At 40.9% G+C, this 26,611-nt stretch overlaps 1 protein-coding gene across 3 annotated transcripts in view; it reads left to right on the top strand.

Annotated features, from left to right (window-relative positions):
* The window catches only part of LOC114031066 (serine/threonine-protein kinase N2), a 170,512-nt gene extending 165,983 nt beyond the window's left edge, over positions 1 to 4,529 (top strand). For 2 of the 3 annotated variants that reach the window (XM_027846083.1, XM_027846084.1), the window contains exons 20-22: positions 1,829 to 1,936; positions 2,967 to 3,047; positions 3,139 to 4,529. In XM_027846083.1, coding sequence (XP_027701884.1) covers positions 1,829 to 1,936; positions 2,967 to 3,047; positions 3,139 to 3,342 — 393 coding nt within the window. In that variant the 3' untranslated portion in view covers positions 3,343 to 4,529. The remainder of the gene's footprint in view (positions 1 to 1,828; positions 1,937 to 2,966; positions 3,048 to 3,138) is intronic. The other variant, XM_027846085.1, reaches the window with a different exon arrangement.
* The last annotated feature ends 22,082 nt before the right edge of the window (positions 4,530 to 26,611 follow it).

Here is a 26,611-nt window from a genome sequence, read left to right as displayed (position 1 = left end):
TTGTAGTTCTGGTAAAAAAAAAAAAAAATGAAGGTTGAACCTATTCATTAAAATGAACTTGTAGCATTCAGTGTATTTTTACTATACGTACCCCACCCTACCCCACACATATCATTACCAATAATTAATATCTGACCAGATTTGGCATGTGTTTATTTTTTATGTACTTCTACCAGTCTTAGGATTGGCAGAATTCTAGCAGTAGATGAAAAAGTAGCAGATCTTTCTTTTCCTCATGCCAAATGAGCATGAAGGTACCAGACTGGCAATTGTTTCCTGATTAAACTGAGCAATTAGCCCTGAATCACAGAATCTGAGAGTTGGCAGGGACCTTGACAGCCATCTAGTCTAAGCCATACCTGAAAGAAATCCCACTATGACATAATCAACAAGTGAGTATTTCACCTCCACCTAAAGGCCTAAGGAAGGGGGAAACCTGGCCACTTCTCAAGGCCTCTCATTCCACTTTGGGACATTTCTGGTGGTTACCTAAATTCCTACCCTCTGCTCTGGAGCCAGGAAGATCTAATTCTCTGTCCCCGTGACATTGTGTCTCATCTGAGGCTTTTCTTCTCCAGTCTAAATATCCCCAGTCTCCAAGCCAACCCTTGTGTGAAGTGGACTCCACGCCCTTCGTTATCCTGGTTGCCCTTCTGTGCGCACACTCTAGTTTATTACTCTCCTCCTTAAGCTGTAGTGCCCAGAATGGGACACAAATACACTAGATCAGGTCTGACGAGGGTAGGGTACAGTGGGACTATTACCTTCTTTCCCTGATGCTGTCTCATCTGCACCCAGGGCCTCCTCGGCTTAGATAGAACATCCAACTTCACCCTGTGGCCTTGTCAGCATGGAATGACCCTTTCTAAGAGCTGTGATCTCCTTCTTCTTCTCCTTGACCTCCTCCTCTTGAGGAGTTGCTCCTGGAGCCTCCATTTTGTAGAAGGGCCCAGTCCAGCCTGTATTCCACTCCTGTCCCTGTTCCTAGCCTCCAGACTTCAAAACCAAATTCTGTTATCTAGAACTCTTAAGGAGACTTGTGAATACCTGAGTTCTTATCTTTCTGAACTCTAAAACTTTTTTTTTTAATTTGACCTTCTTTGATGAATATCTTTCTAAATAAATTACAAAGTTCTCTGCCTTTTTGGAGAGTGAAGGTGTAGACAGAATAAATCTGTTATTCATCAACATAGGGAATTCTTGATGAAGAAACTCCCTCCACCAATGCAGATTGGCATCTGCTTTTCCAACTTAGAGCATTAGAGAGCCTCCTGAGGGCATTGAGACATTAAACCCAGTGACTAGTAAATGTCAGAGGTAGGACTCAAATTCCAAGACTGTTTCTCTGCCCACCACACCATTGTGCCTCTCTCCCTGCAGTCTTAAAAAGAATATACTGAACAAAGGTAACCTTTCTGAAGTTGTGAATACCTGTTCTTGTGCCTCTCCCTAGTACAATGAATCACCAGCAATGACTGTGACTTGTGTTTTCAGGCCTGCTTTTCATAGTTTTGCCTGTCATCTATAACTTGTCATGTGAATAGAGCAGCTTCCCTCTAATTTGCTATTTTGAATCTGCATCAACTTAGAAACAAGATAACCAAGCATATTAGAATTGTGTATAGAATAAGATTAAATTGGCTCTGAATGTGACAACGTTAGTGGATCTTTGTCATTGCCTTTTTTCTCATTTCCTGGTTGTGCCCCTCTGAGGTGCGGCGATAAGGAAGCCAAGCTTCAAGTAATGGCAGCCCTTGTAGCCCACGAAGTCATTTTAACTCACCGAAGGCTCGCTCTGCTCTGCTTCTCTTTCCTTTTCTTTTCTAAGTCTCCCTTTCCTGGGGATGATGAAGAAGAGGTTTTCGACAGTATTGTGAATGATGAAGTAAGGTACCCGAGATTCTTGTCTACAGAAGCCATCTCCATAATGAGGAGGGTAAGAGCCCCTTAAATCAGACCTGTTTTTAAGCAAACTACTGCAGCATTCAACTTATTTATACTATCCTTATCCCCTGTACACATACATGCATCATTACAAATAATTAACATAGGACCACATTTAGTATAAGCAGATTTTACAGACACTTCCACCAGTTCTTGGGATTATCAGAACTTCCAAGAGTGGATAAAAATTACCAGACTGGGAATTTTGTCCAGATTAAACTAAGCAACTCACCCTTAATCACAGAAGTTGAGAGTTGGACCCTTGACAGCCATCTAATCCAACCCCAGAGTATCCACTAGTTCAAGAAGTCACGGGGCAGCAAGGTGGCGCAGTGGGTAGAGCACCGGCCCTGAAGTCAGGAGGACCTGAGTTCAAATCTGATCTCAGACCAAACACTTGACACATACTTAGCTGTGTGACCCTGGTCAAGTCACTTAACCCCAACTGCCCAAAAAAAAAAAAAAGTCACAAATGTACCTTATCAGATATGATTACTAAACATGAATTAAGTGAAAATATATTTATGCATTTCAGACTTAATAGAGAGACAGTGATAATACTATCAAGAGACCTCTACATCCGTGATAGAAAGAATCATCTGGTTGGGGCAGCTAGGTGGGGCAGTGGATAGAGCTCTGGCCTTGAAGTCAGGAGGACATGAGTTCAAGACCAGTCTCAGACACATGACACTTACTAGCTGTGTGACCCTGGGCAAGTCACTTAACCCCAATTGCCTCACCAAAAAAAAAGAAAAGAAAAATCATCTGGTGGTCCCCTTTCCAGGTTACCTACACATATACTTAACATGTATGACCTTGTATGTGGTTAGAATTTAGCATTGTCTAAAGAAAGGTTATATTCAGTAAAGAGTTGGCTTCTTAATGATGTCTGCTGTCAAACTAGACCCCTTGAGAATGGAGAGTCCTTTTTAGAAGGAGGGAGAGCTAGAGACAGTCTCAGGGAATCTTACCAGTGAAAGAAGCTAGTTTTAATTTGACAACTTTTGTGTTTGTCCTATTAGCTGCTGAGAAGAAATCCAGAACGGCGCCTGGGAGCTGGTGAGAAAGATGCAGAGGATGTCAAAAAACACCCATTTTTCCGGGTAAGCAGCAAATCAAGGGGGCTGTTAATCCCATTTAGGCAGTCATAGTAGGAAACTCAAGGTGTCTGTTGTTCTTTGTTCTGTGAAACAGCTAATTGATTGGAATGCTTTGCTGGCCAAGAAAGTAAAGCCACCATTTGTTCCGACCATCAGAGGACGCGAGGATGTGAGTAATTTTGATGATGAATTTACCTCAGAAGCACCTATTCTGACCCCACCTCGGGAACCAAGGATACTTTCAGAAGAGGAGCAAGAAATGTTTCGAGATTTCGACTACATTGCTGATTGGTGTTAAGTTCCAAGACACTGTGAAACTAGCAGAATGACTCTGGAGACGACAGACCTCTTTAGCCGAATAGCAGCCCTCCACTTGCTCTCTGTGCCACCAGTAGCTTCTGATTTTCTGAAATCACATGAAGATTTGTTTTAAAATACTAGTCTAATATCTTTCTTGAAGAGTGGCCTCTTGCAATGTATTTCCATTTTTAATCTGTGCACTGGAAACAGTTTTGGTGGGGTTTAAGCTGAATACAGGCCACATAAACATCCTTCACAGGTGGACACCCTTGGATCCATGTTGTCTTTTTTTTCCTTCCTCTTCTACAGTGGATACCTTTGTCATATGCTTGCCTTAAGTGGAAGGAAGACCAGTTTGGGATCTAGGACAGATAACCAGTTTACTTCGTTCCACTGTGTTTTCAGAATAAAGCTTGGGATGCTAGTGATACTCAACCTTAACAAGATTCTATCTGAATAAGGCAAATGCTGTTATATTTTAAAGGAATTACTGTAAGATTATCCAGAAGTGTCATTTGCAGCTTGTACACATTGTGGGTGCTGAGTTCGAAAATAACGGAATGAATTGATGCCTTCTTTTGTAAATTTTCTATATTTATTAGGAGAAAATGTTTTTAATGCCTTATCTTTACCAACCGTATAAGTGCTTCCATAATCATATGGACAAGTTGCCAAACAGCTTCTTGTTTGTTAAGCATTGCTGAAACAAACAGAACACCAGCATTTATTAAGAAAGTAAAGAAAGGAGTGCTTCTGGTCAGTCTGGATTGAGATACTGTGTTTACTGCACGCATTCCCAAAGCCTAGATCCTCATGGATTTTCAGTCACGACTTCCCAAAGTCAGTGAACAGACGACCTTTTTAAAAAAGACCCACCCTCGATTTAGCATCCTAGTTCTCTTGTATCTGCTGTATTAATGTATCACTTTTACACCCCGGGGACTGTCAGTGTATACATGCCGTGAACATGTATATGTGCAAGTTGTAATCTATTCAGCGTTCTAGGCTTGTTATTTAATTGTACCACTTTGTTACTTTGGCACAGTGGCCACGCAGACGCCGACTCCAGCATTTACGTGAAGTACATTTGTATACATTGTAGGCCACTGAATCCAGATTTTATATTGGCAGTTACTGAGGATAAAAAGCAATATGTAACAGAATGTATAAATATTTTTGATAAAACAGTGTATGTATATTTTATTAACCTATTATAACACTAAAGAACTGTACCTCAAAAGTCTCAAAGTAATTCGACCAAATATTTTTATATAACAGTTGAGATTGAGAGGGCCTGTTTTGGGTTATCTTAGTGTTGCTACAGGAAAGTCACTTTGCCAACTAAGAGTTTCTACTTGCCTAGAGCCTTTTTCCTTGTCTGTGACTCTGATATTTTTTCCCCCAGTTAGCATCTAGAATATAGATCTGTCTATATACATATAGATAGCTCATGTTTCTGGCTCAGCTGCATAGGATCGTCATACCTCACCAACAGCAAGCCGTCGGCTAACCTGGACCGTGTTGACCATGTAATTGCAATAAGCAAGCTCCCCTCTGAAAGAGAATTCATGTTTAAATCCTATAGGGAAAAATGAAAGCACACTGAGTTACAAAGAACTGAGCTCAAGGTATCTGTGAGTGTTTCAAGAACCTTACAGCTGTCCGCTGTCAGTCACTTCTGGTTTGTCCTCTTCAGAGCAGCGTTAATCCCCAAGATCCTTGACGTTCCCATTCATGCCCTTTGACACTCACAAAGTGATGATTATATAGAGCTCATGAGACCATCCAAAGAGGAGGGCCAGCAAGGGCATGTTGGGTTTGTTCCTCAGAATTCCAAATGCTTTCTCACTAGAGAGAGAAGCGCACTTTCTAAAGTGATTTTACATTGCCAGTCACCGTCTTTGGCAGGGGACAGAGAAGGAGCTTAGCTCAGGGTTCTGGGTTTCACTGAAACTATGTTGTACAATATAAGACGTGAAATACTTTTGAGGTACAGTCTGCTTACCCTTTCTGGTTCTCAGATACACCCAGAGAGCCATGTCTGAAAAGGCTGTTAGCATTAAACACTGAAGTAGCCTTTTGTAACTACACATTGTACAGAAATCTTTTTTTTTTTTTAATTGAAGTAAATCACTAAAAAAAAATTAGAGGGCAGGGTATGTTCACACAATTAAGCTAAAGAAAGCACTAATTTTCTCTGTAGTTTTTTAAAGTTTATTTTTAGTCAGATTTAAAATTTTAAACTCTAGATTGTAAATATATTTTGCTATACTGTATCTGTAAGTGGCTGCTCAGAGCACTTTGTAAGGAAATTAGGATATTTTAGAATGGTACACTATGCATTCATTAAAATGAGACGTGCCTTTTAACAATGTCATTCTAAAAAAAAAAACTTGAGTGTTTTGCAGTCATTAATTATCACAAATGCACAAATTAAAGTTTAAATAGATTGTACTTTGTAACATTGGTTTTAAGTATGATTTTCTTTTAAAGATTTCCTGTGGCTTAGAACATGACACTGAGGCCATATTGCAGGTTTAGTTTATTTTGGGGCCACTTTATGTCTCACAGCTGTGGATGTACTATAACCCCTAACCCTGTCCAACCATATTGCAAATGCTCACTCTTGGTCACAAGGGGAATGGGGGGGGGAGGGGGCGGAGTACAGCTTCTTTGATGCAGACCACCCCCAGTATTGGAGAGTAAAAAGTAACACTACCACATCAAAGCTGATGTCACCCCAATGACAAATCAGTTACCTTGTCACAAATGAGGGACGGGACAGTATCATGATTCATAACGTAGGCACTTACTATATATGATTCTTTCCCCTGGAGTTCAAAGTGCTTCATTACAAGAACTAAATTTGAGCCTTGGTGAATAGGCAGGTGAGTGTAAAAGGTCCCTTTAGAGTTCCATGATCATCTCCAGAAATGTAAACCAAATTTTTACATGTCTACATTCATAGTTAGTATGTGGGGATGAAATATTACCAATTCATTGTGGTTCCTGAGCTAGTCCCTGGAACACCATGAGACCCCTGACTGAATCTACTGCCAACAGAGCCTTTTTTGGGACAAAAATGAAACTGATATTGGACAGGCCAAAATCAATTAAAATGGAGTTTGGTAATGGGAAAATCTTGGATCTTCTCAAAGAAAGAATTAGGTGATCTTAAAACTGGGTGATACTATCATAAGGCATTAGGCACTGACACCTGGCAGTCTGAATTCACAACCTGATCTCTATTTCAACCCAGTTCTAATAAACTCAAAAGAATAAAAAAGTCAGGGAACAGAAGGTTGCCAGGGCGATATTTTTGTTCTCTAGGCTTGCAGGCCAGGTGGATGCCATGTTAATGAACAGGGACTAGTAGTTTCTGGCTTATAAAAACACCTCCCTTATCTTCTCCCTCCCATCCCCCTTTACACGTGTGCTCTTTTGGGGGAAATTGTTTTGTTTGTCTCCTCGAGCTACTTTCAGCCAAGTGAAGATCTAAATTGCTAGCATTTATATAGCACTTTTGAGGTTTGCAAAGCACTTCACAAATATCTCATTTTATCCTCCCAACAACTCTGGGAAGGTAAGTGCTGTTATTTGCAGATAGGGGAATTGAAGCCAACAAGTCACTGTTCTCAGGGTCACCCAGATAGTAAGTGTCTGGGGTTGGGTTTGAATTCAGATCTTCCTGACTCCAGGTCCAGCGCTTTGTGCACTATAGCATCACCTCACTGTCCCCATCATAGTGCTTGCTTCAAGGCCATAGTGATTATTTGTAAAGTGATTTTAGGATTTTCATATGGTACTAAATTTGAAATGCAGCCAACTCGTTATGATTCTATAATTGCCCAATTTAAGGATTTTTCAGACCTGACTTCTCCAGTTTGCTGATTGCAGTTTAATCATTCTACAAACATTTCCACCAAAGGTGGTTAGGACACCAGAAAAAGTTTTATGATAAGGAACAGATACATGTTGACTGAAATGAGATTTTTGGATTATCTTTAATTACCCATACTATATATATCACCTCCTTCCCACCTGCCAACTCTCTATTTGAAGCCATTTGCTATAAATGCAATTTTGGAATAAAATAACCTCCGGGACTAGGATTCAGGAGCCCTGGGTTCTAGCATTGGATATGCTCTTAAGGTATAGGCTCTTGATTGAGATCTCCTGGTGTGAGTCACCTCATCTGTAAGATTAAGGTATTGGACTAGATGCCGTCTTCTGTGCCAGCTATGAAAATGTATGGGCCCTTGACAGATGGATAGATTCTCAGCCACAAATAAATTCTTACCCTGTTCAGGGATGTAAGAGAGATTTGTTGACTTTAGCAGTAATCCTCTCAGGTTTAAAACAATATCCAAACTTCAAAGTGTGGTACACATAGCTTTCTTCTAATGGGAAGAATTGTTTACTTAGAGCAATAAAGCGAGTGATTTGAGAATTAAAATAATTGAAAGGTTTTTCATGAAAGAAAGTTTTAACTAGATCTGAACTATCTTACTCGTCTAACTTAGCTGCATGAAGCCCAGACTCTTTCAGTGGCAAAAGCAAAAGAGATATGGTGTGAGTTTTGAATATTAAAATGACTCCTGGCTTTACTGGCACTAGAGGTTTCATGATCTGATAATCTTTGGTAGTCATTGGAAGCTACTTTTAAGAGTGATTTATATTTTCACTGTGTCCTCTCGAGCTGTATTGAGAAATAATGTCAGAAAAATTTCCACAACTCTCCCAGTTACCTCATCAGATTTTGGTGTGGCTGCAATAAAGACCTTGTCTAACAAGATAGGAAGACTGTTCCTGATTGTTGGAAAAAAAAAGGTCTTTCCCTTCCCTCAGTAGCTAGCCTTGCCAAAATAAAAATAAAGCCACGTCAACAGCATAAATCCCTCTGATGCCTCAAGGACTGCTTTAGGGGCATTCCAGTAGATTGGCTCCTAACTAGGTAATTTAAAAAGTTATTTTATAATGACACTGTAGTTTGCCGTACACTAAAGAAAACATGATTTTTAACCAGGACACAAGTAACCCCTCCATATAGAGAATCATCTGGGTGGGATGCCGGGGAGGGGGAAAAGGGGAGCGCCGGCAATTTGGACAGTAGTTAGGGGTCATGGTGAAGAAAATTACCTGAAAAATTGGAAGCCATTCACCAAGATCTCTTTTCCCTTTATCTCACATCATTCAAATTCTTTCCCCCCGCTGGATCCAGCCCCCATTTCACATGAAGAGGTGGCTCTTCTTGCCAAGGCAAACCCCTCTCCATGTTCAAGTGATCCCTTTCCATCCTGTCTTCTCTAGCAAGTTGCTCCTTATTTTCCCTACTGTCTCACTTCAGTCTCTCCCTCTGTCCCAGCTACTTCTCTGCTCTCTACAAACTACACTCATGTCTCCCCCATCCTCAGAAAACTTCCAGTTCAGCCACACATACTGTTAGCTTTCAACCTATTTTGTGGGGGGTGGTTCTCTGTTTTGTTTATTGTGGGTTTTTCCTATTTTATTTTCAACCAATTTCTGGCCAAACTCCTTGAGAAGGCCGTCTGCAATTGGTGCCTCCATTTCCTGTCCTCTCTCTTAACTCATTGCAATCTGGCTTCCAACTTTGATTCAAATAAAACTTTTCCAGAATTACCAATGGTCTCTTTTTTTTTTTGTTTAAATAGGCAATTGAGGTTAAGTGACTTGCCCAGGGTCACACAGCTAGTCCTCCTGACACTTACTAGCTGTGTGACCCTGGGCAAGTCACTTAACCCCAATGGCCAAAAAATAAAAAAACCTGGGGCAGCTAGGTGGTGAAGTGCATAGAGCACTGGGTATGAAGTCAGGAGGACGTGAGTTCAAATCTGAGCTCAGACCAAACACTTGACACTTACTAGCTGTGTGACCCTGGGCAAGTCACTTAACCCCACTTGCCAAAAAGTAAAAAAAAAAAAAAAAAATTAAAAATCTATCCACTGGGCCACATTGCCCTTCAATGGTTTCTTAATCACTAAATCCAAGGGCCTTTTCTTCATCTTCATCCTTCTGGAGCTCTGTGTACTCTTTCTATGTTTTTGCAATATTACTTGCACTTTCCTGGCTCTCCTACCTGTATGATGGCACCTTCTCAATCTCCTTTATTGGCTCTTCATTCAGGTCATGCCCACCAAATCTCTGACCTAAGCCCTCCTCCTCTCCCTCTAAACCAGGGGTCAACTATGCACATGATTCCCAGATCCAACCCTGACCTCCATTCTAACTTCTGCAGCTTCCTACTGAACATCTCAAACTGACCTATAAATATCTTAAATTCATTCTGTCCAAAACTAGACTCATCTTTCCCCCATGGTATATATATAAACATTTCATCCTTGGCTTGCCAGTTGGAGCCCTCTGCTCTAGCTCATTGCATTCACTTCCCCACTGCTTCTCCTTAACGACTTGCAATCCAACTTCTGACCCCACTGCTCTACCAAAGGTCTCTTGGCACAGAGTAGGTGGGCCTACTAGCATACTTTTCCTTTTTTCTAATTTTCCTGTTACTCTAGAGGATATCAACCCTAATCCCAACCTCGCTATCATCTTCAACTCCTCACTCTACCCTGGGCAAATTCAATCTACTGTCAGTTTCTGTGGATTCTAACAGCTCTCATCTCCCTTCTCTCTGACTACCACTGCCATGGTGCAGGCCCTCATCACCCCACACTTGGATGATTACAGTAGCTTGCTGGTTAGCCTCCCTGCTTCAAGTCTCTAGTGGCTCCAGACCCTTCACTCAGCTATCAAAGCCCATGTCTGACCGTGTGGCTCCCCATCGCCTCCGGATGAAGTTTATGATTGTTTGTGTCTCTTCTTGCTTCTAAGGCCAACTCTTTATCCACTCACTATGCACAGCCACCTCTCCTGCAGGTAGTGTATGCTCACCATTGACAGCAGGCACTGTTTTATCCCTTTCTTGGTTTTTCTAGTGCTTAGCATGATAGCTGGCACATAGTAATGCTTAATAAATACTTGTTGATTGAATAACAAGTTGGTGCCCAGACTTAGAGGTTGGGAATAAGAAAATAAACTAACGAAGCAGCCCAAGAACAATCATCGAGGCAAGAAAAGCAAGTGAGAGCAGCCAGAGAGGAGAGAGAAGGGAGGAGACCATGGTCAACACTGTCTACAGAGTGCTACAGAGCAGTCACTGAAAATGAAAACTGGAGGGAAAACCACTGATTTTGACAATTGGCTATTGACAGTCAACCAGCCAGCATTTAGTAGCACTTACTGTGTACCGAGAGACCTTCGAGAAAGCACAGCTTCTGTACAGTGGTGGGGTCAGAAATTGCAAGTGGTTAAGGAAGAGGCAGTGAGGAAATGGACCCAATGAGCCAGAGGAGAGGACTCCAAATGGCAAGCCAAGGACATAAATGTGATTGGGAAATGTGATTGGGAAAATAGAAATGTAATAAAACAGGTTCATTTGTAGCTTTCTAAGTCAATATTTGGCCTGTAGGGATCCATTTTACTTGAGTTTGACGCTACTGAGCTAGAGTATGTCATCGATGTCTAGCAATGAAAAGGAGGAAAAGGCATTGGAATTTGGAGTGTTAGGGAATGACAGGAGCAAGGGAAGTCTTTTTGGCTAGGAGGACTGAACGTGTTTGTAAGCATGGAAAGGGTTCAATAGAAAGGGAAGGTGAAGAAAATAAATATTTTTAAGCACCTACTACTACACACCAGGCACTCCACTAAACACTTTACAAATATCTCATTTGATCCTCACAACAACCCTGGGAGGTAATAATAATAGTAATAATAGTCAACATTTATGTAGTGCTTACTATGTGCTAGGCATTGTGCTAAGTGCTTTACAATTACCTCATTTGGTCTTCACAACAATCCTGGGAAATAGTGCTATTTTTATCCCCTTTTTACAAATGAGGAAACTGAGGCAAACAGGTTAAGTGACTTGCTCAGGGTTTCCTAGCTAGGAAGTATGTGAGGCTGAGTTTGAACTGAGGCCTTCCTGACTCCAGGCTCAGTGCTGCATCCATTACATCATCTAGCTGGAGAAAATGGGAAGGTACGGAATAGAGAAAGAAAATGTCAAGCAAATGTTTTTTGGCCTTGGCAAGAAGTACTGGCCTATCTTCTGAAATTGAAACCTAGGAGGAAGAGGATGGAGATATGGAAGAGGAGACATGAGATAACTCCACAAAGAGGTCCTCAATCTTTTCCTAAATTAATCAAAGTTCAAGGATTCAGAGGGTTTTTGCATTTGATCTTGCAAGTCATAAGGAGCCATTGGAGTTTATTGAATTAGAGTGGTGATTTGTACTTTAGGAAGATCGTTTGACAGCTGAGTGGAGGATGGACTGAAGTGGGGAGAAACCAAACCAGATGGCCCACCAGCAGGCTATTTCAGTAGTCCAGGTGTAAGGTGATGAGGACCTACACCAGGGTAGTGGCAGTGTTAGAGAAGAGAAAGAGGTATTTATGAAGGTAAAATTGGCAGGCCTTGGCAACAGATTGGATATGAGGGTTGAAAGACTGAAGAGCTCAGGGTAACGTCTAAGTTTTGAGCCTGGGGCACGGGGAGGATGGTGGAGCACTAGATGGTAATAGGGAAGTTTAGAAGGTTGGAGGTCTTCAGAGGAAAGATCATAAATTTTGGACATATTGACATTAAGATGTATATGGAATATCCAATAGGCAACTGGAGAGGTTGAGCCTGGAGATCAGCAGAGAGATTAGGGTGGATGTGACAATCAGCAACATAGAGACAGTAAGTGAATGAAGAGATCACCAAATAAAATAGACTAGAGGGAGGACAGGGCTCATGACAGAACTTTGGGAGACCCCCACAGTTAGCAGGTGTTACCTGGACAAAGCAAAAGAGACTGTGAAGAGGCTGGTCAGAAAGGTAGGAGGAGAACCAGTGTCATGGAAACCCAGAGAGGAGAGAGTGTCGAGGTGAAGAGGGTGACTGATTGATAGTGTCAGGGGCTGTAGAGAGGTCAAGGATGAAAACTGAGAAAAGGCTAGTGGATTTGGCAATTAAGAGATTGTTGGTAACTTTGGAGAGAGCAGTTTCAAAGGAATGATAAAATCAGAAGTCAAATAAGACAGTTAAGAAGAAAGTGAAAAGAAAGGAAATGGTGGCACCAATTGTAGATGGAGGGACATATACACACATACAATTAAGTACAGAAATCTATTTCACTAAATAGAGAAGCGGAAGGGAAAAGAGAGAAGAATGAGAGAGAGAGTGGATTATGGAAGGGATTAATCCTGAGCGAAACAAACTATGCAGAAGCACATTCGTGGTAACTCTTTTTGTGGTGGCAAAAAAATTGGCAACTGTGGGGGGGAGGTGTTCCCATCAACAAGGAAATAGCTAAACAAATTATGGTATGTGAATGTGGTGGAATACAATTATGCTGTAAGGAATTATTAAGGGTATGGCTTCAGAGAAACCTGGGAAGATTTTTATGAATTGATGCAGAAGGAAGTGAAGAGAACCAGAAGAACAATTTATACAATGATAATCAATATTGTAAAAACAAACAACTTTTAAAGAATTAGGGATTCTGATCAGCATAATGAGCAACCATTATTCCAGGCAACACATCATGAAATATACTCCCAGCTCCTGACAGAGAATTGAAGCACTCAGAATGCAGAATGAAACATATATTTTTGGACGTGGTCAATGTGGAAGTTTCTTTTGCTTACCTATACATATTTGTAACAGGGGTTTTATTTTTCTTTCTTTCTCAATTGGGACAGGGGAAAGCAAATGGAAGAGATAGAGGCAAATTTTTGCTGATAAAAACTTTTTTTTTCCTTTAAAAATTTTTAAAAGGAAGATCATGGAAGAAAGGAGAAGTACCTCAAGATTAGAGAAGGGAAAGTGCTGTTTTAATTTTCAAACTAGAAAAGCAAGTAAAGTCTGAAAGCTACAGGCTAATACACTTGACTTCAATTCCTGTGATATTTCTGGGAAAAAGTATTAAAGCAATAATGATGAAGATCCAGAAATGGAAGCCATGATGACAAAAAGCTAGAATGTTTTAGCAACAACAGGTCCTGCCATATTAATCTCATTCCCTTTTTTTTTTAAGATAGGATCGCTAAAGTAATAAAAGAGGGGGATGCTGTAGATGTCACTTACCTTGATTTTTAGCAAAGCTTTTGATAAAGTATCTGATACTGTCCTTGGGGAGACAATGGAAGACATGGGAATTGGATGAGACTCGAGTCAGATTCAGAACTGGTTGGATGGCTGGACCCAAAGAGAGGTGGTTAACGGTTCAGTGTCAGCTTGGCAGATCTCTATCCCAGGGATTTGTATTTGACCTTTTGATAATTAAACATTGCTATTAGTGACTTGGATAAAGGCATAGATAGTATGTTCATCAGATTTGCAGATGACACAATGCTGTGAGGGATAGCTAACTCACTGGATGATGGAGTTAGTAGCTAAAAGGTGGAAGAGTGGATAGAGTACTGGGCCTGGAGACAGGTCCAAATACAGTCTCAGATATGTACCAGCTGTGTGTGACCGAGGGCAAGCTACTTAACCTCTGCCTTAGTTGCCTCAACTGTAAAATGGGGAAAATAATAGCGCCTACCTTGCAGGGTTGTTGTGAGGATCAAATGAGATATTTGTAAAGCATTCAGCACAGTGCCTGGCACATAGTAGGTGCTTCATATATGCTTATTTCCTTCCCTTCTTCCTCCTCATAAAGGACCTTGACAGAGTAGATCACTGGACCAAATCTAACAAGATGCAATTCATGATGAATAAATTTAATGTCTTGAACTTGGGTTTGTTGTTCAGTCCTTTCAGAAGTGTCTGACCCTTCATAACCCCATTTGGGGTTTTCTTGGCAAAGATACTGGAGTGGTTTGCCATTTTCTTCTCCAGCTCATTTTACAGATGAGGAAACTGAGGCAAACAGGGTTAAGTGACTTGCCCAGGGTCACATAGCTAGTAAGTATCTGAAGCCAGATTTGAACTCATGAAGATGAGTCTTCCTAACTCCATGCCCAGTCTTCTATCCATTGAGCTACCTAGCTTCGAAATAACTTCATTGGGCACATGATAGGATAGCACTGAGCAGCAGTTCTAGAAAAAATCTGGGGATTTCAGTGAACTGCAAACGTAGCATGTTGCCAGTATAATGCTGCAGCCCCCCAAAAGTAAATGTGAACATGTAGTTCATTCAGAGATAACAGATGTATTTTGCCCTTGTCAAACTTCATCTGGAGAACTATGGTTCTGAGCATCACAGTTTTAAGTACATTGATCATCGGGAGCATCCAGAGGAGGGCAACCAGAATGGTGAAGGACCTTGAGTCTATGTTAATTGAGAAGGAATAGAGCCTGGAGAAGAGCAAACTCAAGGAGGGCATGATAGCCATGCTTCAGTATTTGAAGGATTAGAATTATTTCATTTAGCCTTCGACGGCAGAACCAGGAGCAAGGGTTTTAAGTTGCAAATCAGCAAATTTGGGCTTGATATCAGGAAAACCTTCCAGCCAATGAGAGCTGACCCAGAGTGGAAGGGGCAACCCAGGGCGATGATACCTTCCCCACCTTATAGGTCTTTGAGCGGAGGGAGAACCACTCATCGGTTGTGTTATTATGGGGATTCCTCTTGTGAATGAGATGGACTTGATGGCAACCACGGTCCTCTCCAACTCTCTGTCCAAGGTGGCCACCCTGCTCATCTCCAATCTTAGGTCACCACTTCACTAACCACTGATGGAGAAAGCCATGAAGATGATTCCGATTAGGTCTATGATGAGAAGCCATCTGGGATAGTGGAAAGAACACTGGTTTGTGGAGTCGAGACTTGGATTTCCATCCCAGCTCTGACATTCATTAGCTCTGTGACTTTGGGTTAAGTCAGTTAACATCTCTCAGCCTCAGTTTCCTCTCTTTGAGGAATAATCATGTCTACACTGCTTCACAGGGTTGTTGTATGAGGCTAGATAGTGTCTACAAAATGCTTTGTCAACTTTAAAGTGCTAAGCAATCAGCCATTATTGTTGCCTGGTGCCTGGTGTCGCCAAAAGCCTAGGTCCTCTAACAATACCACCTGCCATATGTCTAACATTTTACAATTTTCGAGGTAAATTTTCACAAAGTATATTGCTTGATCCTCACAACCACCCTATGAGATAGATTGGGAAGGTATTATTATCCCCATGTTATAGAGGAGGAAACTGAGGCTCAGAGAGGTTCAGTCACACAACTATTAAATATAAGAGTTAGGAACCCAATGGTCTTTTGACCATTAATTAATTAATTGATGCCACTTCAAAACAACCCTGGGAGGTAGGCAGGACCCATTTAAAAAGACATTAAGGCCGAGACCATTGAAGTGTACTGCCTAAGGTCATTGAGCTAGTTCAGCGTTGGAGCTGGCATTTGGAGCTCCTATCTGCGGACTCCAGTTTTCTTTACAGCATAATATATATATACATATATGTATATATATATATATGTGTGTGTGTGTATATATATATATACACACATATATACATATATATATATATGATGTTGGACTTGGTGTCCCGTTCCTTTTCTTACTGGGTCAGTTTCTACATCTGTAAAATGGGGATGATGTTTCCATTCTGTAGCATATTAGAAGAGGCTCCAATGAGAAGGCTCGTGGGATAGTTTGCAAACTTTCTCAAAATGTCAGTTCTTATTTCCAACGTATCAGCTTAAAATGGGAAAGACTGAGACAAGGCTCTGAAGAGAAAGTTAATGCCACAACAAGAGTCCCATAGTCACTCCCACCCCCCCCCCAAAAAAAATTGAAGACCCTAAAATATCAACTTGAAGTGCTTGGTGCCAGAGGATTGCCAATAGACCTGTAGTAATAAGGATGACAATATCTAACATGCCATCTTGGCTCCTGCAGGCTTTAAATGTCTGGAGACCAGCAAGTCAGGGCAAAGCTATGATACTGCCAAGAGAGAAAAGAGTGTGTGTCCATCTGACTGTCTGTCCACGTGTTCATCTGTCTGTCTGTCTGTCTGTGGGGGCCGAGGAGACTGAAGGTATGGCATTTCAATGGTCCCACAATTGACAGATGAAATTCAAACTCCAGCAGAAGGAAAAGCAGGGGCCACTGACAATTGGCACAGGGTATAGCAGCCTCTTCACTGGATTAGGACCAAAGAGGTCATAGGCTGGCCCCCCTCCGCTGGTGGTTGGAATAATTAAAGTAAATCTTGCACCTGTGATACAAGATGAGCTTGGAAACACAAGAAGACTGTGGGCAAAGAGCACTGGCCGAGTAGAACACAAAGGTTTGCTGTCAAGAGACATACAGTTGGAGAAGTAATTAGTTTGGTGGAAGGGCAAGAGACTGACTTCTGGCTTTTAACTCATTGTTACCTTGGCAAATTGAAAATGAGACATGACTTAAGAAAATGCAGGGAAAGGACTTAACTAAGTCTCATTGGGTACAGTGGACAGATTGTTTTTTTTTAATCATTAGAAACAAGTTTTGATTATGACCACCAAATCTGGCCAAAGAGGAAGCCCATTTTAATGGTGCTGCCAACAGCGCAGAGTGTGTCAAAAGCAAGGGCTTGAGAAGAGCTACGAAACACACCTCCCCTGCCCCTGTGCAGAGTGGGAGGTCCATGAGTGTGGAACGATCCCTGTATTGTCTGATATTTCCCATGTATTGATTTTTTTAAAAAATTCTTTCCCCCCCATCTTTTCCTTTTTTTTTTCTTTAAGTAATATTCTTTGTTATATGAGATGGCTCTCTGGGAAAGCAGAGGAATATGGGAAAATTTTAGGTAAAACAAAACATATTCATAACAATTTTTTTTTTAAGCAAGGATTTGGATTCCAAATCTCACTCTGCCACGAATTGGTTTCGTGACTTTGGGTGAGACATTTTCACCATTCTGGACATCTGTAAAATGTAGAGATGGAAATAAATCAAGTTCAGCACTCAAAAGTAGAAAGCCATTTTTTGTAATATTGTTGGAGTGTGAGTTATGGAAGAGCCATATTATCCCCAGACAGCTTTCCAAGATTATAAATTGCAGATTAGTTCTCAATTTAAATTGGTAGAGGGAGCCTATCATACTGGGAATTCTCTGCAGAAAGGAAAGAAAGAAGGAAACAGACATTCATTAAGCACCTACTATGTGCTAAGCACTGTGCTAAGCTTTTCAAATTTACTTCATTTACTTGTCACAACAACCCTGGGAGATAAGTGCTATCATTAATCCCCATTTTACAGTCAAGGAAACTGAGACCAAAAGAGGTTAAGTGCCTTGCCCAGGGATGCTCAGTAAGTGTCTGAAGCTGGATTTGAACCAGGCCCAGCATTCAATCCACTGCACCACCTAGCTGCTTCTGCCTGCCTGCAGAGATGAAATCACAGGTCCAAATTGCTCTCATCCCTACCTACCTGGCATCAATCATCTATATATACACATGGACACACACACAGATCAATGCCATAAAAATTTTAGAACCATTACTACACGTTTATTATTTTTTTAACTTAGATGACTTAGAAGCGATGTGGAACAACAGAAGAAACCCTGGACTTGAGAGTAGATTTGGGTCTGAATCCCACCTTGGCCACTAACTAGCTGGGTGACCTTGGGTAAATCACCTTCCCTTTCTTGGTCTCTCTTTCTTCATCTGTAAAAATATGGGGTAGAAAGTACATAGGTGGTGGATTGGACTTGGAGTCCAGAAGACCTGAATGTGAATCCTACGTCAGACACATCTCCGAGCTGTGGGAGCGTAGGGAAGTCACTTCAACTCTTGCAGCTTTAGCTCAGGGCACCTTCAGGACTGTTGGAGGGATTGTGCCACCTATTATCAACCCAAAACAATGGGGTGGGCCGGATGACCCCATAATTGTACAACTGGAAGAGACAGCAGCCATTTGGTCCAATTCATGGCCAGAAAAAAATTCCCCCAACAATATACCCAAGTGGCCATTCTGCCTTTGTTTGAATGCTTCCAATAAGGGGTAACTCCCTGCCTCCCAAAGCAGACCATTCTGCTTTAGGACAGCTGAATTGGTACGAATTTTTTCCTTATTTATCAAGCCTAAATTTGTTTGTTTGCAACTTTCATGCACAGCTCCTTGGTTCTACCCTCTGGAGCTAAACAGAACAAATCTAACCCCCTTCCGTGTGATAGTCCTTAAAACAGAGATGACATCATCCTTCCCTGCCCTTCCCTAGCTTGCTGTCCCTTCATCATCTTGATTGCTTCCACATTCTGCTCCATCTAAGAACCAGCTGCTTTGCACTGGACCCTCCCATGTTTTTTCTTCCCCTATTAGAATGTAAGCTCCTTATATTCTAAGGATGGGCAGGGACCATCTTGTTTTCTTATTTTACCAAGGGGTCCTCCTTTAAATATTCTCCTATTCATTAATATCCTTCCTAAAATGGCATCCCCAGAATGGAACAAGTCTTCACAAGGGCTAGCAGCTCTCTGTCTTAGAAGTGATACCCCTGTCAACGCCTAGAATCAATCCCACTGGTTTTTACTGGCCGTCATATTACTCTGTTGACTCACACTAAGCTTACAGGCCTCCAAAACACCCAGATTTGATTCAGAACCAAACGCCTTAAAGAAAGTTGATCTTAAAAAAAAAAAAAAACTCATGCGTCATACATATATTCCCACAAAATTTTGTCTTCTTAGACTTAGCCTAATGTTCACACAGGTCAAAGTCTTTTGGATTGTGTCATCCGATAAAGGAATCAGTGGAGGGTAATGCAAAGAGCTTGGGTTCGAATTCAGCTATGCTACCTACTAGCCATGAAGTGACTGAATTTCTCTGGGTTCTCAGTATCTTCATCTATAAAAGTAAAGAGTTTGTACTAGAGTTTGACCTTTAAAGTTCCTCCTAGCCCTGCATCTATGACCTTATGATCCAATATGTTAGCCCTCCCTTCCAGCTTTGTGCCACCTGAATATCTGATAAATGCTCTATTTATCCAAGTCACTAATGGTAATGAGGCCTTAGAAAGCAAGACTGGAAGCAAGAACAGTCAGGCAAAGGACTAGCGTTGTCCCAATCAGGACCTGAGCCATCAGACAAAATCCCAAAAGGACCAGGGCCTCAGATATCGGACCTTACCCAGAGCTGAGGGTATATTCCATATGTAGTTTATCTTCTGGGTGTCTCTCATCCATTCCACTACCATCATGGGGATTGTAACTAAGGAGCTGGTGCCATAGAAATGGTTCTTGTCTCTTTCCTGGGAACCCAAACCCTCAGCAGAATCTTTGATCTCCAACTCCTTGTTGCCTGGAGAGGGAAAGCCTCCCACATTAGACTGTGAGTTCATTAAGAGCATACATCATCTTTTGTTTTTCTTTGTATTCTCATCACTTAGTATGGTGGTTGGCACATAGTAGGCAATTCATATATACTAGATGACTATGTATCCATCATCACATGGCCCTAAATAGAATTCTCAGAGAAACCCTACTTCCCCAGGCCTGTGGCTAGCAAATTCCTAATTCCAGTGATTGAGCACTGCTCTCTCCTGGGGTGAAAATCTTCCTTCCTATTTTATTTCTACCCATGCTCTCATCCTAGTCTAGTTCATTCCTACAACACCCTCTCTAGACCCTACACAACCCTCAACCCTAGAACCCCCTTGCCTCACAAGCTGCTAAAGGCCATTGGAGGAAGTCACATCACACTGCCACACAATCATGCGATTTAATCTCATCTGGGGCCCTTAGTACTGGCAGGGCAAAACCTTTATTTATATTTTAACTATCTACTCCTCTAAGTGGAAGTTTGAAATAATCTTGTCTTTCTTCAAGCCCTGAGTACCTTCCCAGTCCCTTTCCCTCATCAGATGTCCTTGATTCCTACTTTAGTGAGAAAACCGAGACGATCCATTGTAACCTCTTTCTCCTCTACACATATCAAAACCCCTGTAACCTTCCCACCTCTTCTCTTCTGTCTCTGAGAGGTGTCCTTTCCAAGATCAAACCTCTCTAGCTATGGCCTTGATTCCCTCCCCTCTAAAAATCTGCTCCATTAACCATTTTTTTTTCTCATCTATTGGCTTTTCCCAAAGCTATCACACATAAAGTTCTGTTCCATTCTTAAAAAGCCTTCACTTCACGCTGCTGACCTTTTCCCAACGTCCTCTCTGCCAAATGACCAACCAAAGCTGTCTCTGCTAATGCTTGTAATTCCTCACCACGCACTTGTTAATTACCTCTCATCTCACCATTCACTTAAAACTGATCTTCCCAAGGGTACCAACAATCATAACTGTGAAATCCGATGACTATTCCTCAATCCTCATATTCCGTGATTTTGAGGAGAAAGGCAAATTCCATTTTGGACATGTTTAATTTGAATCGCTTCTTAAGACATTCAAGTAGAGATGTCTTGTAGGCCTAGAGCTCAAAAGAGGAATCAAGACCAGGGAGAGATTTGGGAATCATTTACGGAGTCAAAAAGCTACAAAGCAGCCTGTGGCTGTAGATTTTGACCACCCTTTTCCCTCTTGTCTTGGATTCTCCTACCTCAGCTTCCATGCCGATGCTGTGTTCTGACTCTCCACCTAACTGCTCCTCAGTCATCATTGCTGAATAATCCATCTCCTGCCTCTTTAATGAGGATGCTCCTTAGGCTCTGTCCCGTGCCCTCGTCTCCTCTCTATCTCTGTATTCTCTCCCTTAGTGAACACCTATGCTCTGAAGGAGCTCATATATCCCTATATAGGGATATATCTATCTATCTATCTATCTATCTATCTACATATATATAGATAGATAGATAGATATTTATATAGGTGATGCCAAGCTACATATTTCCAATTCCTTATATGACATGAGTTTAGGGCTTAGCAGACTATTTGCTCAATTTTGGCAACTCTCCCAGTACCCAGAACTGAACACAATACTCCAGACATAGTCTGTAAAGGCAGAATAGCATCACCTTCTTATTCCTGGAAGCTGTGCTTTTTAATGCAACCCAAGCTCACATTTCTTTCTTTTTTTTTTCTTTTGGCTGCCACAGCACGTTGTTAACTCATCATACTGAGCTTGCAGTACATTAAATACTTCCAAATCATACTCAGTTCAAATGCTTTCTAACTACACCTCTCCTATTTTGTATTTGTGATATTGATTGTGGCGGGGGTGCGGGGAAAGGGGACACGTGGAGAGAAAGGCTTTTCATGTGCTATGTTAAACATAATAAACTAATATTTGTTAAATTTCATCTTACTAGATTTAGTCCAATGCTTCAACCTGTAAAGATCCCAGATCCCCACAACTCTAAAAAGCCTGTGATTCTGTCCTATAGGATCAGAAAAGCATAAATGTCATGCCAATGTTATGGAATCTGCAAATTGTACAGTAGAGAGATTAATTTTGATTCCTGGGAAGATTCTAGAATAAGAGATGGTTAAGTGAACATGTACAAATGGAAGTGATCAAGACCGACATGGTTTCAACAAGAAAAGGTAACATCATACTAACCTTCTTCCTCCCAGTTACTAAATTGACCGAGCAAGGGAATGTTGGAGAGATCATTTACCTAGATTTCAGTAAAGAGCTCATAAGAACTTTCATGTTGAAAGCAGACACATAGATTAGATACAAGAAGAGTAGTTGAATTCAAAGAATAAACCTTAAGTACCCCAGGGAATCTGTGCTTGAGCCTGCTTTTTTTTTTTTCTTAAACAATAATATTATTACCAAATTTAAAGATGACCCCCAGCTGTGAGATGTAATTAGCACATCAGATAGAGTCAGGAACCAAACAAATTTTAATAGGCAAGAAAACTGGGTTGAATCTGATAAGATAAAATTAAAGGGATGGGGGGGCGGGGCAGACCCAAGATGGCAGAGAAAAGGCAGGAACTCACCTGAGCTCTCCCAAATTCCTCTCCAAACAACTTTAAAATAACACATCAAAATTAATTCTAGAGTGGCAGAATCCACAAAATGATGGGGGGAAACAATTTTCCAGACTAAGATAACTTAGGTCAGCAGAAAAGGTTTGTTGCACTAGGGTAAGAGTGAACCAGAGTTGGAGTTGAGCTCAGTCCAGCACCAGCAATGCCCCAGAAGCCAGCAGCAGACCTCGGGGACAACTGAATCAGCAGTAGCGGCTTCCAGAGCTCTCAGTTCACAGAAAGTAAGGCAGGGGGTGTGGGGGTCAAACAACTGGTCAGAAGGAGATTACAGGGGTCCCTTTGCTGGCACTGGGGACAGAACTCAGGTGCATTGCATACATGGATCTAGGTCACAATCCCAGGGTGAGGAGGAGTACTAGCACACCAGAGCTAATGGCTGCAGGAGAATAGGGGCCCTGGTCACAGTTCAGGGCAGAAAAGAGTGCTTGTGGCTGCTCACAGACCACAGCACAGGCCAGGAGAGTAGTAAAGACATCTCTGCTTAGATCACACCACCTTGGAAGAACTGAAAACTTACACACCCCCAGAAATAGCTCCAAAAACAGCTCCACAAAAACCTGAAGCTTGGGACAGTGTTCCCTCCAGGAGCAGAGCCCAACTTTAACATAAAGTTAAAAGTCAAGTGAAAAAATAACAAAAAGAGAATATGACCATAGGAAGTTCTATGGTAACAGGGAAGATCAAAACACAAACTCAAAAGAAAACAACAAAGTCAAAACTGCTATATCAAAAGCCTCAAAGGAAAATGTGAATTAGTCTCAGGCCTAAAAACAAATTCCTGGAAGAGTTCAAAAAGGATTTTTTAAAAATTAAATAAGACAAGTAGAGGAAAAATGGGGAAAAGAAACAAGAGTGATGCAAGAAAATCATGAAAAACAAGTTAACAGTTTGCAAAGGAGGTATAAAAAATACTGAAGAAAATAATGCCTAAAAAACCAGAATAGGCCAAATGGTAAAGTTTCTCCGATAAAGGACTCATTTCTCAAATATATAGAAAACAGAATCAAATTTATAAGAATACAAGTCATTCTCCAATTGATAAATGGTCAAAGGATGTGAACAGGCAGGTTTCAGATGAAGTTACCAAAACTATCTATAGTAATACAAAAAAAATGCTCAATATCAGATTGACTAATGTGACAGAAAAGGAAAATGACAAACATTGGAGGGGCTGTGGAAAAACTGGAACACTAATGCACCGTTGGTGGAGTCATGAACTGATCCAAATATTCTGTAGAGCAATTTGAAACTATGCCCAAAGGACTATAAAACTTTGCACACCCTTTGACCCAGCAATACTACTACTAGGTCTGTATCCCAAAGAAATGAAAAGAAAAAAGAAAAAGAAAAAGGGCCTCTATGTACAAAAATATTTACAGCAGCTTTTTGTGCTGGCAAAGAACTGGAAATTGAGGGGATGTCCATCAACTGGGGAATGGCTGAACAAGCTGTGGTACATGATTGTAATGGAATACTATATTGTGCTATAAGAAATGATGGGCAGGAAACTCTCAGAAAAAAACCTAGAAAGACTTATATGAAGTGACACAAAGTGAAATAAAAAAAACCAGGAGAACATTGTATACGGTAACAGCAATATTATATGATGATTGATTGTGAATGACTTGGCTGTTCACAGCAATATCAGGACCCAGGACAATTCCAAAGGACTTATGGTGAAAAATACTATCCGTCTCCAGAGAAAGCACTGATGGAGCCTGAATGCAGATCGAAGCAGACTTTCAAAAACTTTTTTTATTGCGCTTTTTGTTTTTGGTGTTTTTTTCTTTAACAACATGATTAATATGGAAATATGTTTTGCATAACTGCATATGTATAATCTATATCAAATTGCTTGCCATCTCAATGGCAGGGGAGGGAGAAAGAATTTGGAACTCAACATCTTTAAAAAAAAATGAATGTTAAAATATTTTATGTGTAATTGGAAAAATGAAACATTAAATAAAAGGGATAAACATAAAGTCTTACACTTGGGTTCACAGAATCAGTGTCATAAGTATAAGATAGGAAGGCATGGCTAGACAGAAGTTCATCTGAAAAAGATCTTCCCAGATTGGTGAAAGGCTTTGAGTCCATGCCATGAGGATTGGTTGAAGGCACTAGGGATAGTTAGCCTGGAGAAGAGAGGGCTGAAGAAGAGGAAGAGGAGAGAATCTTAACTGTTTTCAAATACTTGAAACCCAGTCACATGAAAGAAGAATTAGACTTATTCTTCTAGGCCCCAGAAGGCAAAATTAGGAACAATGGGTAGAAATTGCAAAAATGTAGATTTAGGCTTTATGAAAGGAAGAACTTCCTAACAATTAGAATTAGCCCAAAGTGGAAGGTTTCCATGAAATGTTTCTCCTTCATTGGAAGTCTTTAAGAAAAAAATGAATCATCACTTCTCAGTGACGTTGTAATAGAGAATACTACATACAGTGTTACGTACAGAGTTTTTTCTTTTTTTCCTTTTATCTATTTTTAACATTAATTTTTTTATTTCCAAATTCTCTCTCCTGCTCCTCCTCCACCCACTGAGAAGGCAAGAAATATATCAATTATACATGCGAAGTCATGCAAACATATTTCCATATTAGCCATGTTGCAAAAAATAAAAATAAAAAGCAAGAAACAAAGAAAGTGAAAAAACATGCTTCAATCTGTATTCAGAATTATTCAGTACTTGGGAGGTAGATAGTATTATTCACCATGCGTCCTTTGGAATTGTCATGGATCATCGTATTGATCTGAGTAGCTGAGTCTTTCACAGTTCATCATTGTACAATACTGTTGCTGCTGTGTACAATTTTTCTCCTGGTTCTTCTCACTTCACTTTGCATCAGTTATGTCTTCCAGGTTTTTCTGAAACAATCCGATTTGTCATTTCTTATAGCACAATAGGATATGGAATCTTTTTTTTGCAGTATGGATTGGACTAAATGACTGCTGAGAAGCATTCTAAAAGTCTACCACACTTGTTGAGTGGAATGGCTGAAAATATTGATCCACAGCTAAGCACAGATCCCTGGGGCACTTCACCAGGGACCTAATGCCAAGTTGATATTGCCAAGATCAATATCATTCTTTGAGTCTAAAAATTCAGACAGATCTGAATTCATCTAGCTGCACTTGTGTCTAGCCGACATTTTTCTATCTTGTCCACAAAAAGAGCATGAGAAACTGGCTCTATTTCAGTAAAGCAAATGACAATTTCCCTGATCTATTAGTCTAATAACCCTGTCAAAAAGGAAATGAGATTACTCTTGGTACGCTATGCTCTCTCTGAAGCCATGCTGACTCTGTAATCACTATTTTCCTTTCTGGATTGTTCATTAACCATCTCTTTAACAATATAGTCTAGCATTTTCACAGGAGTCAAAACCAGGTTGACTGATTTAGTCAGCAAAACCCCTACAGTATTTGGTTCTAACTCTCCTTCCCCTTCTGGGCACCTTAGCCTTTCTTAGAGATATAATTGCTTTATCCCATTGACTCCTCCTTTATCCTGCTCTTTAAAGTGGGTGTTTCCCAAGGTTTTTCTATCCCAAGACAATTCCTCCGTGGGCTCCAACTACCACATTTCTGCAGATGACTCCCAAATCTCTTTAGTCTTCACTCCTTTGTCCCTTTTGAGTTCTAGACCCACAGGACATCTCTACTTGGATGTCCTAACAGCAATTCAAACCAAACATGTTCAAAGTGGAATTTGTCTTTTCCCCCAAAACCTTCTTCATTTCCTTCTAAACACCATCCCCCCCAGTGAGATCATCTAGTCTCATGTTTGAAATTATTTTTTCTATGAAATTAATAACCAATTATTAAATTAGGATCAAGTGTTTTTCTCCTGTTTCTTCATTGAGGACCAGCTCCTGTGGAAGGTCAGCCTCTGAAGGACACGGATGACTGAAATTACCCCTAACCCTTGGAGAACATGCTCTTTCATCTTAGGCCAGACCCCACCCAACTAGAAGACCTTACTTACTGTTTACAGTGTTAATAGAATCCGGTCTGGACTAATTCTTACCCAGAGGAAAAGAGGCCCTATTCTTGTACTCCCTCCATTAGAGTTTAGGGTGACCCAGCTCATGAAGGAGAAAACCAACCAAAGTTATCTGGATGGTGATGGATTCCTCTGCCCAGATTGCTGGAGACAGCCGAGTCTCAAGATCAAGCCGCATTCTGAGCAGGAGGAGCTGAGGACTTCTAGCCCACCTCCTCATTAAACGTCCACCAATTAGGGTTGAGTTTCGGTTGTCAAGGGAAACTCCTTTCAAAGATTATTTAAAGCTTTTAGGCTCCCCATGTCTCTTATCTTTGGT

The sequence above is a fragment of the Vombatus ursinus genome, unplaced genomic scaffold, assembly GCF_900497805.2.
Source record: "Vombatus ursinus unplaced genomic scaffold, bare-nosed wombat genome assembly UNPS02015035.1, whole genome shotgun sequence".
Lineage (NCBI taxonomy): Eukaryota > Metazoa > Chordata > Mammalia > Diprotodontia > Vombatidae > Vombatus > Vombatus ursinus.
The sequence above is the reverse complement of the archived record's forward strand: the minus strand, read 5'-3'. Positions and strand labels throughout refer to the sequence as shown.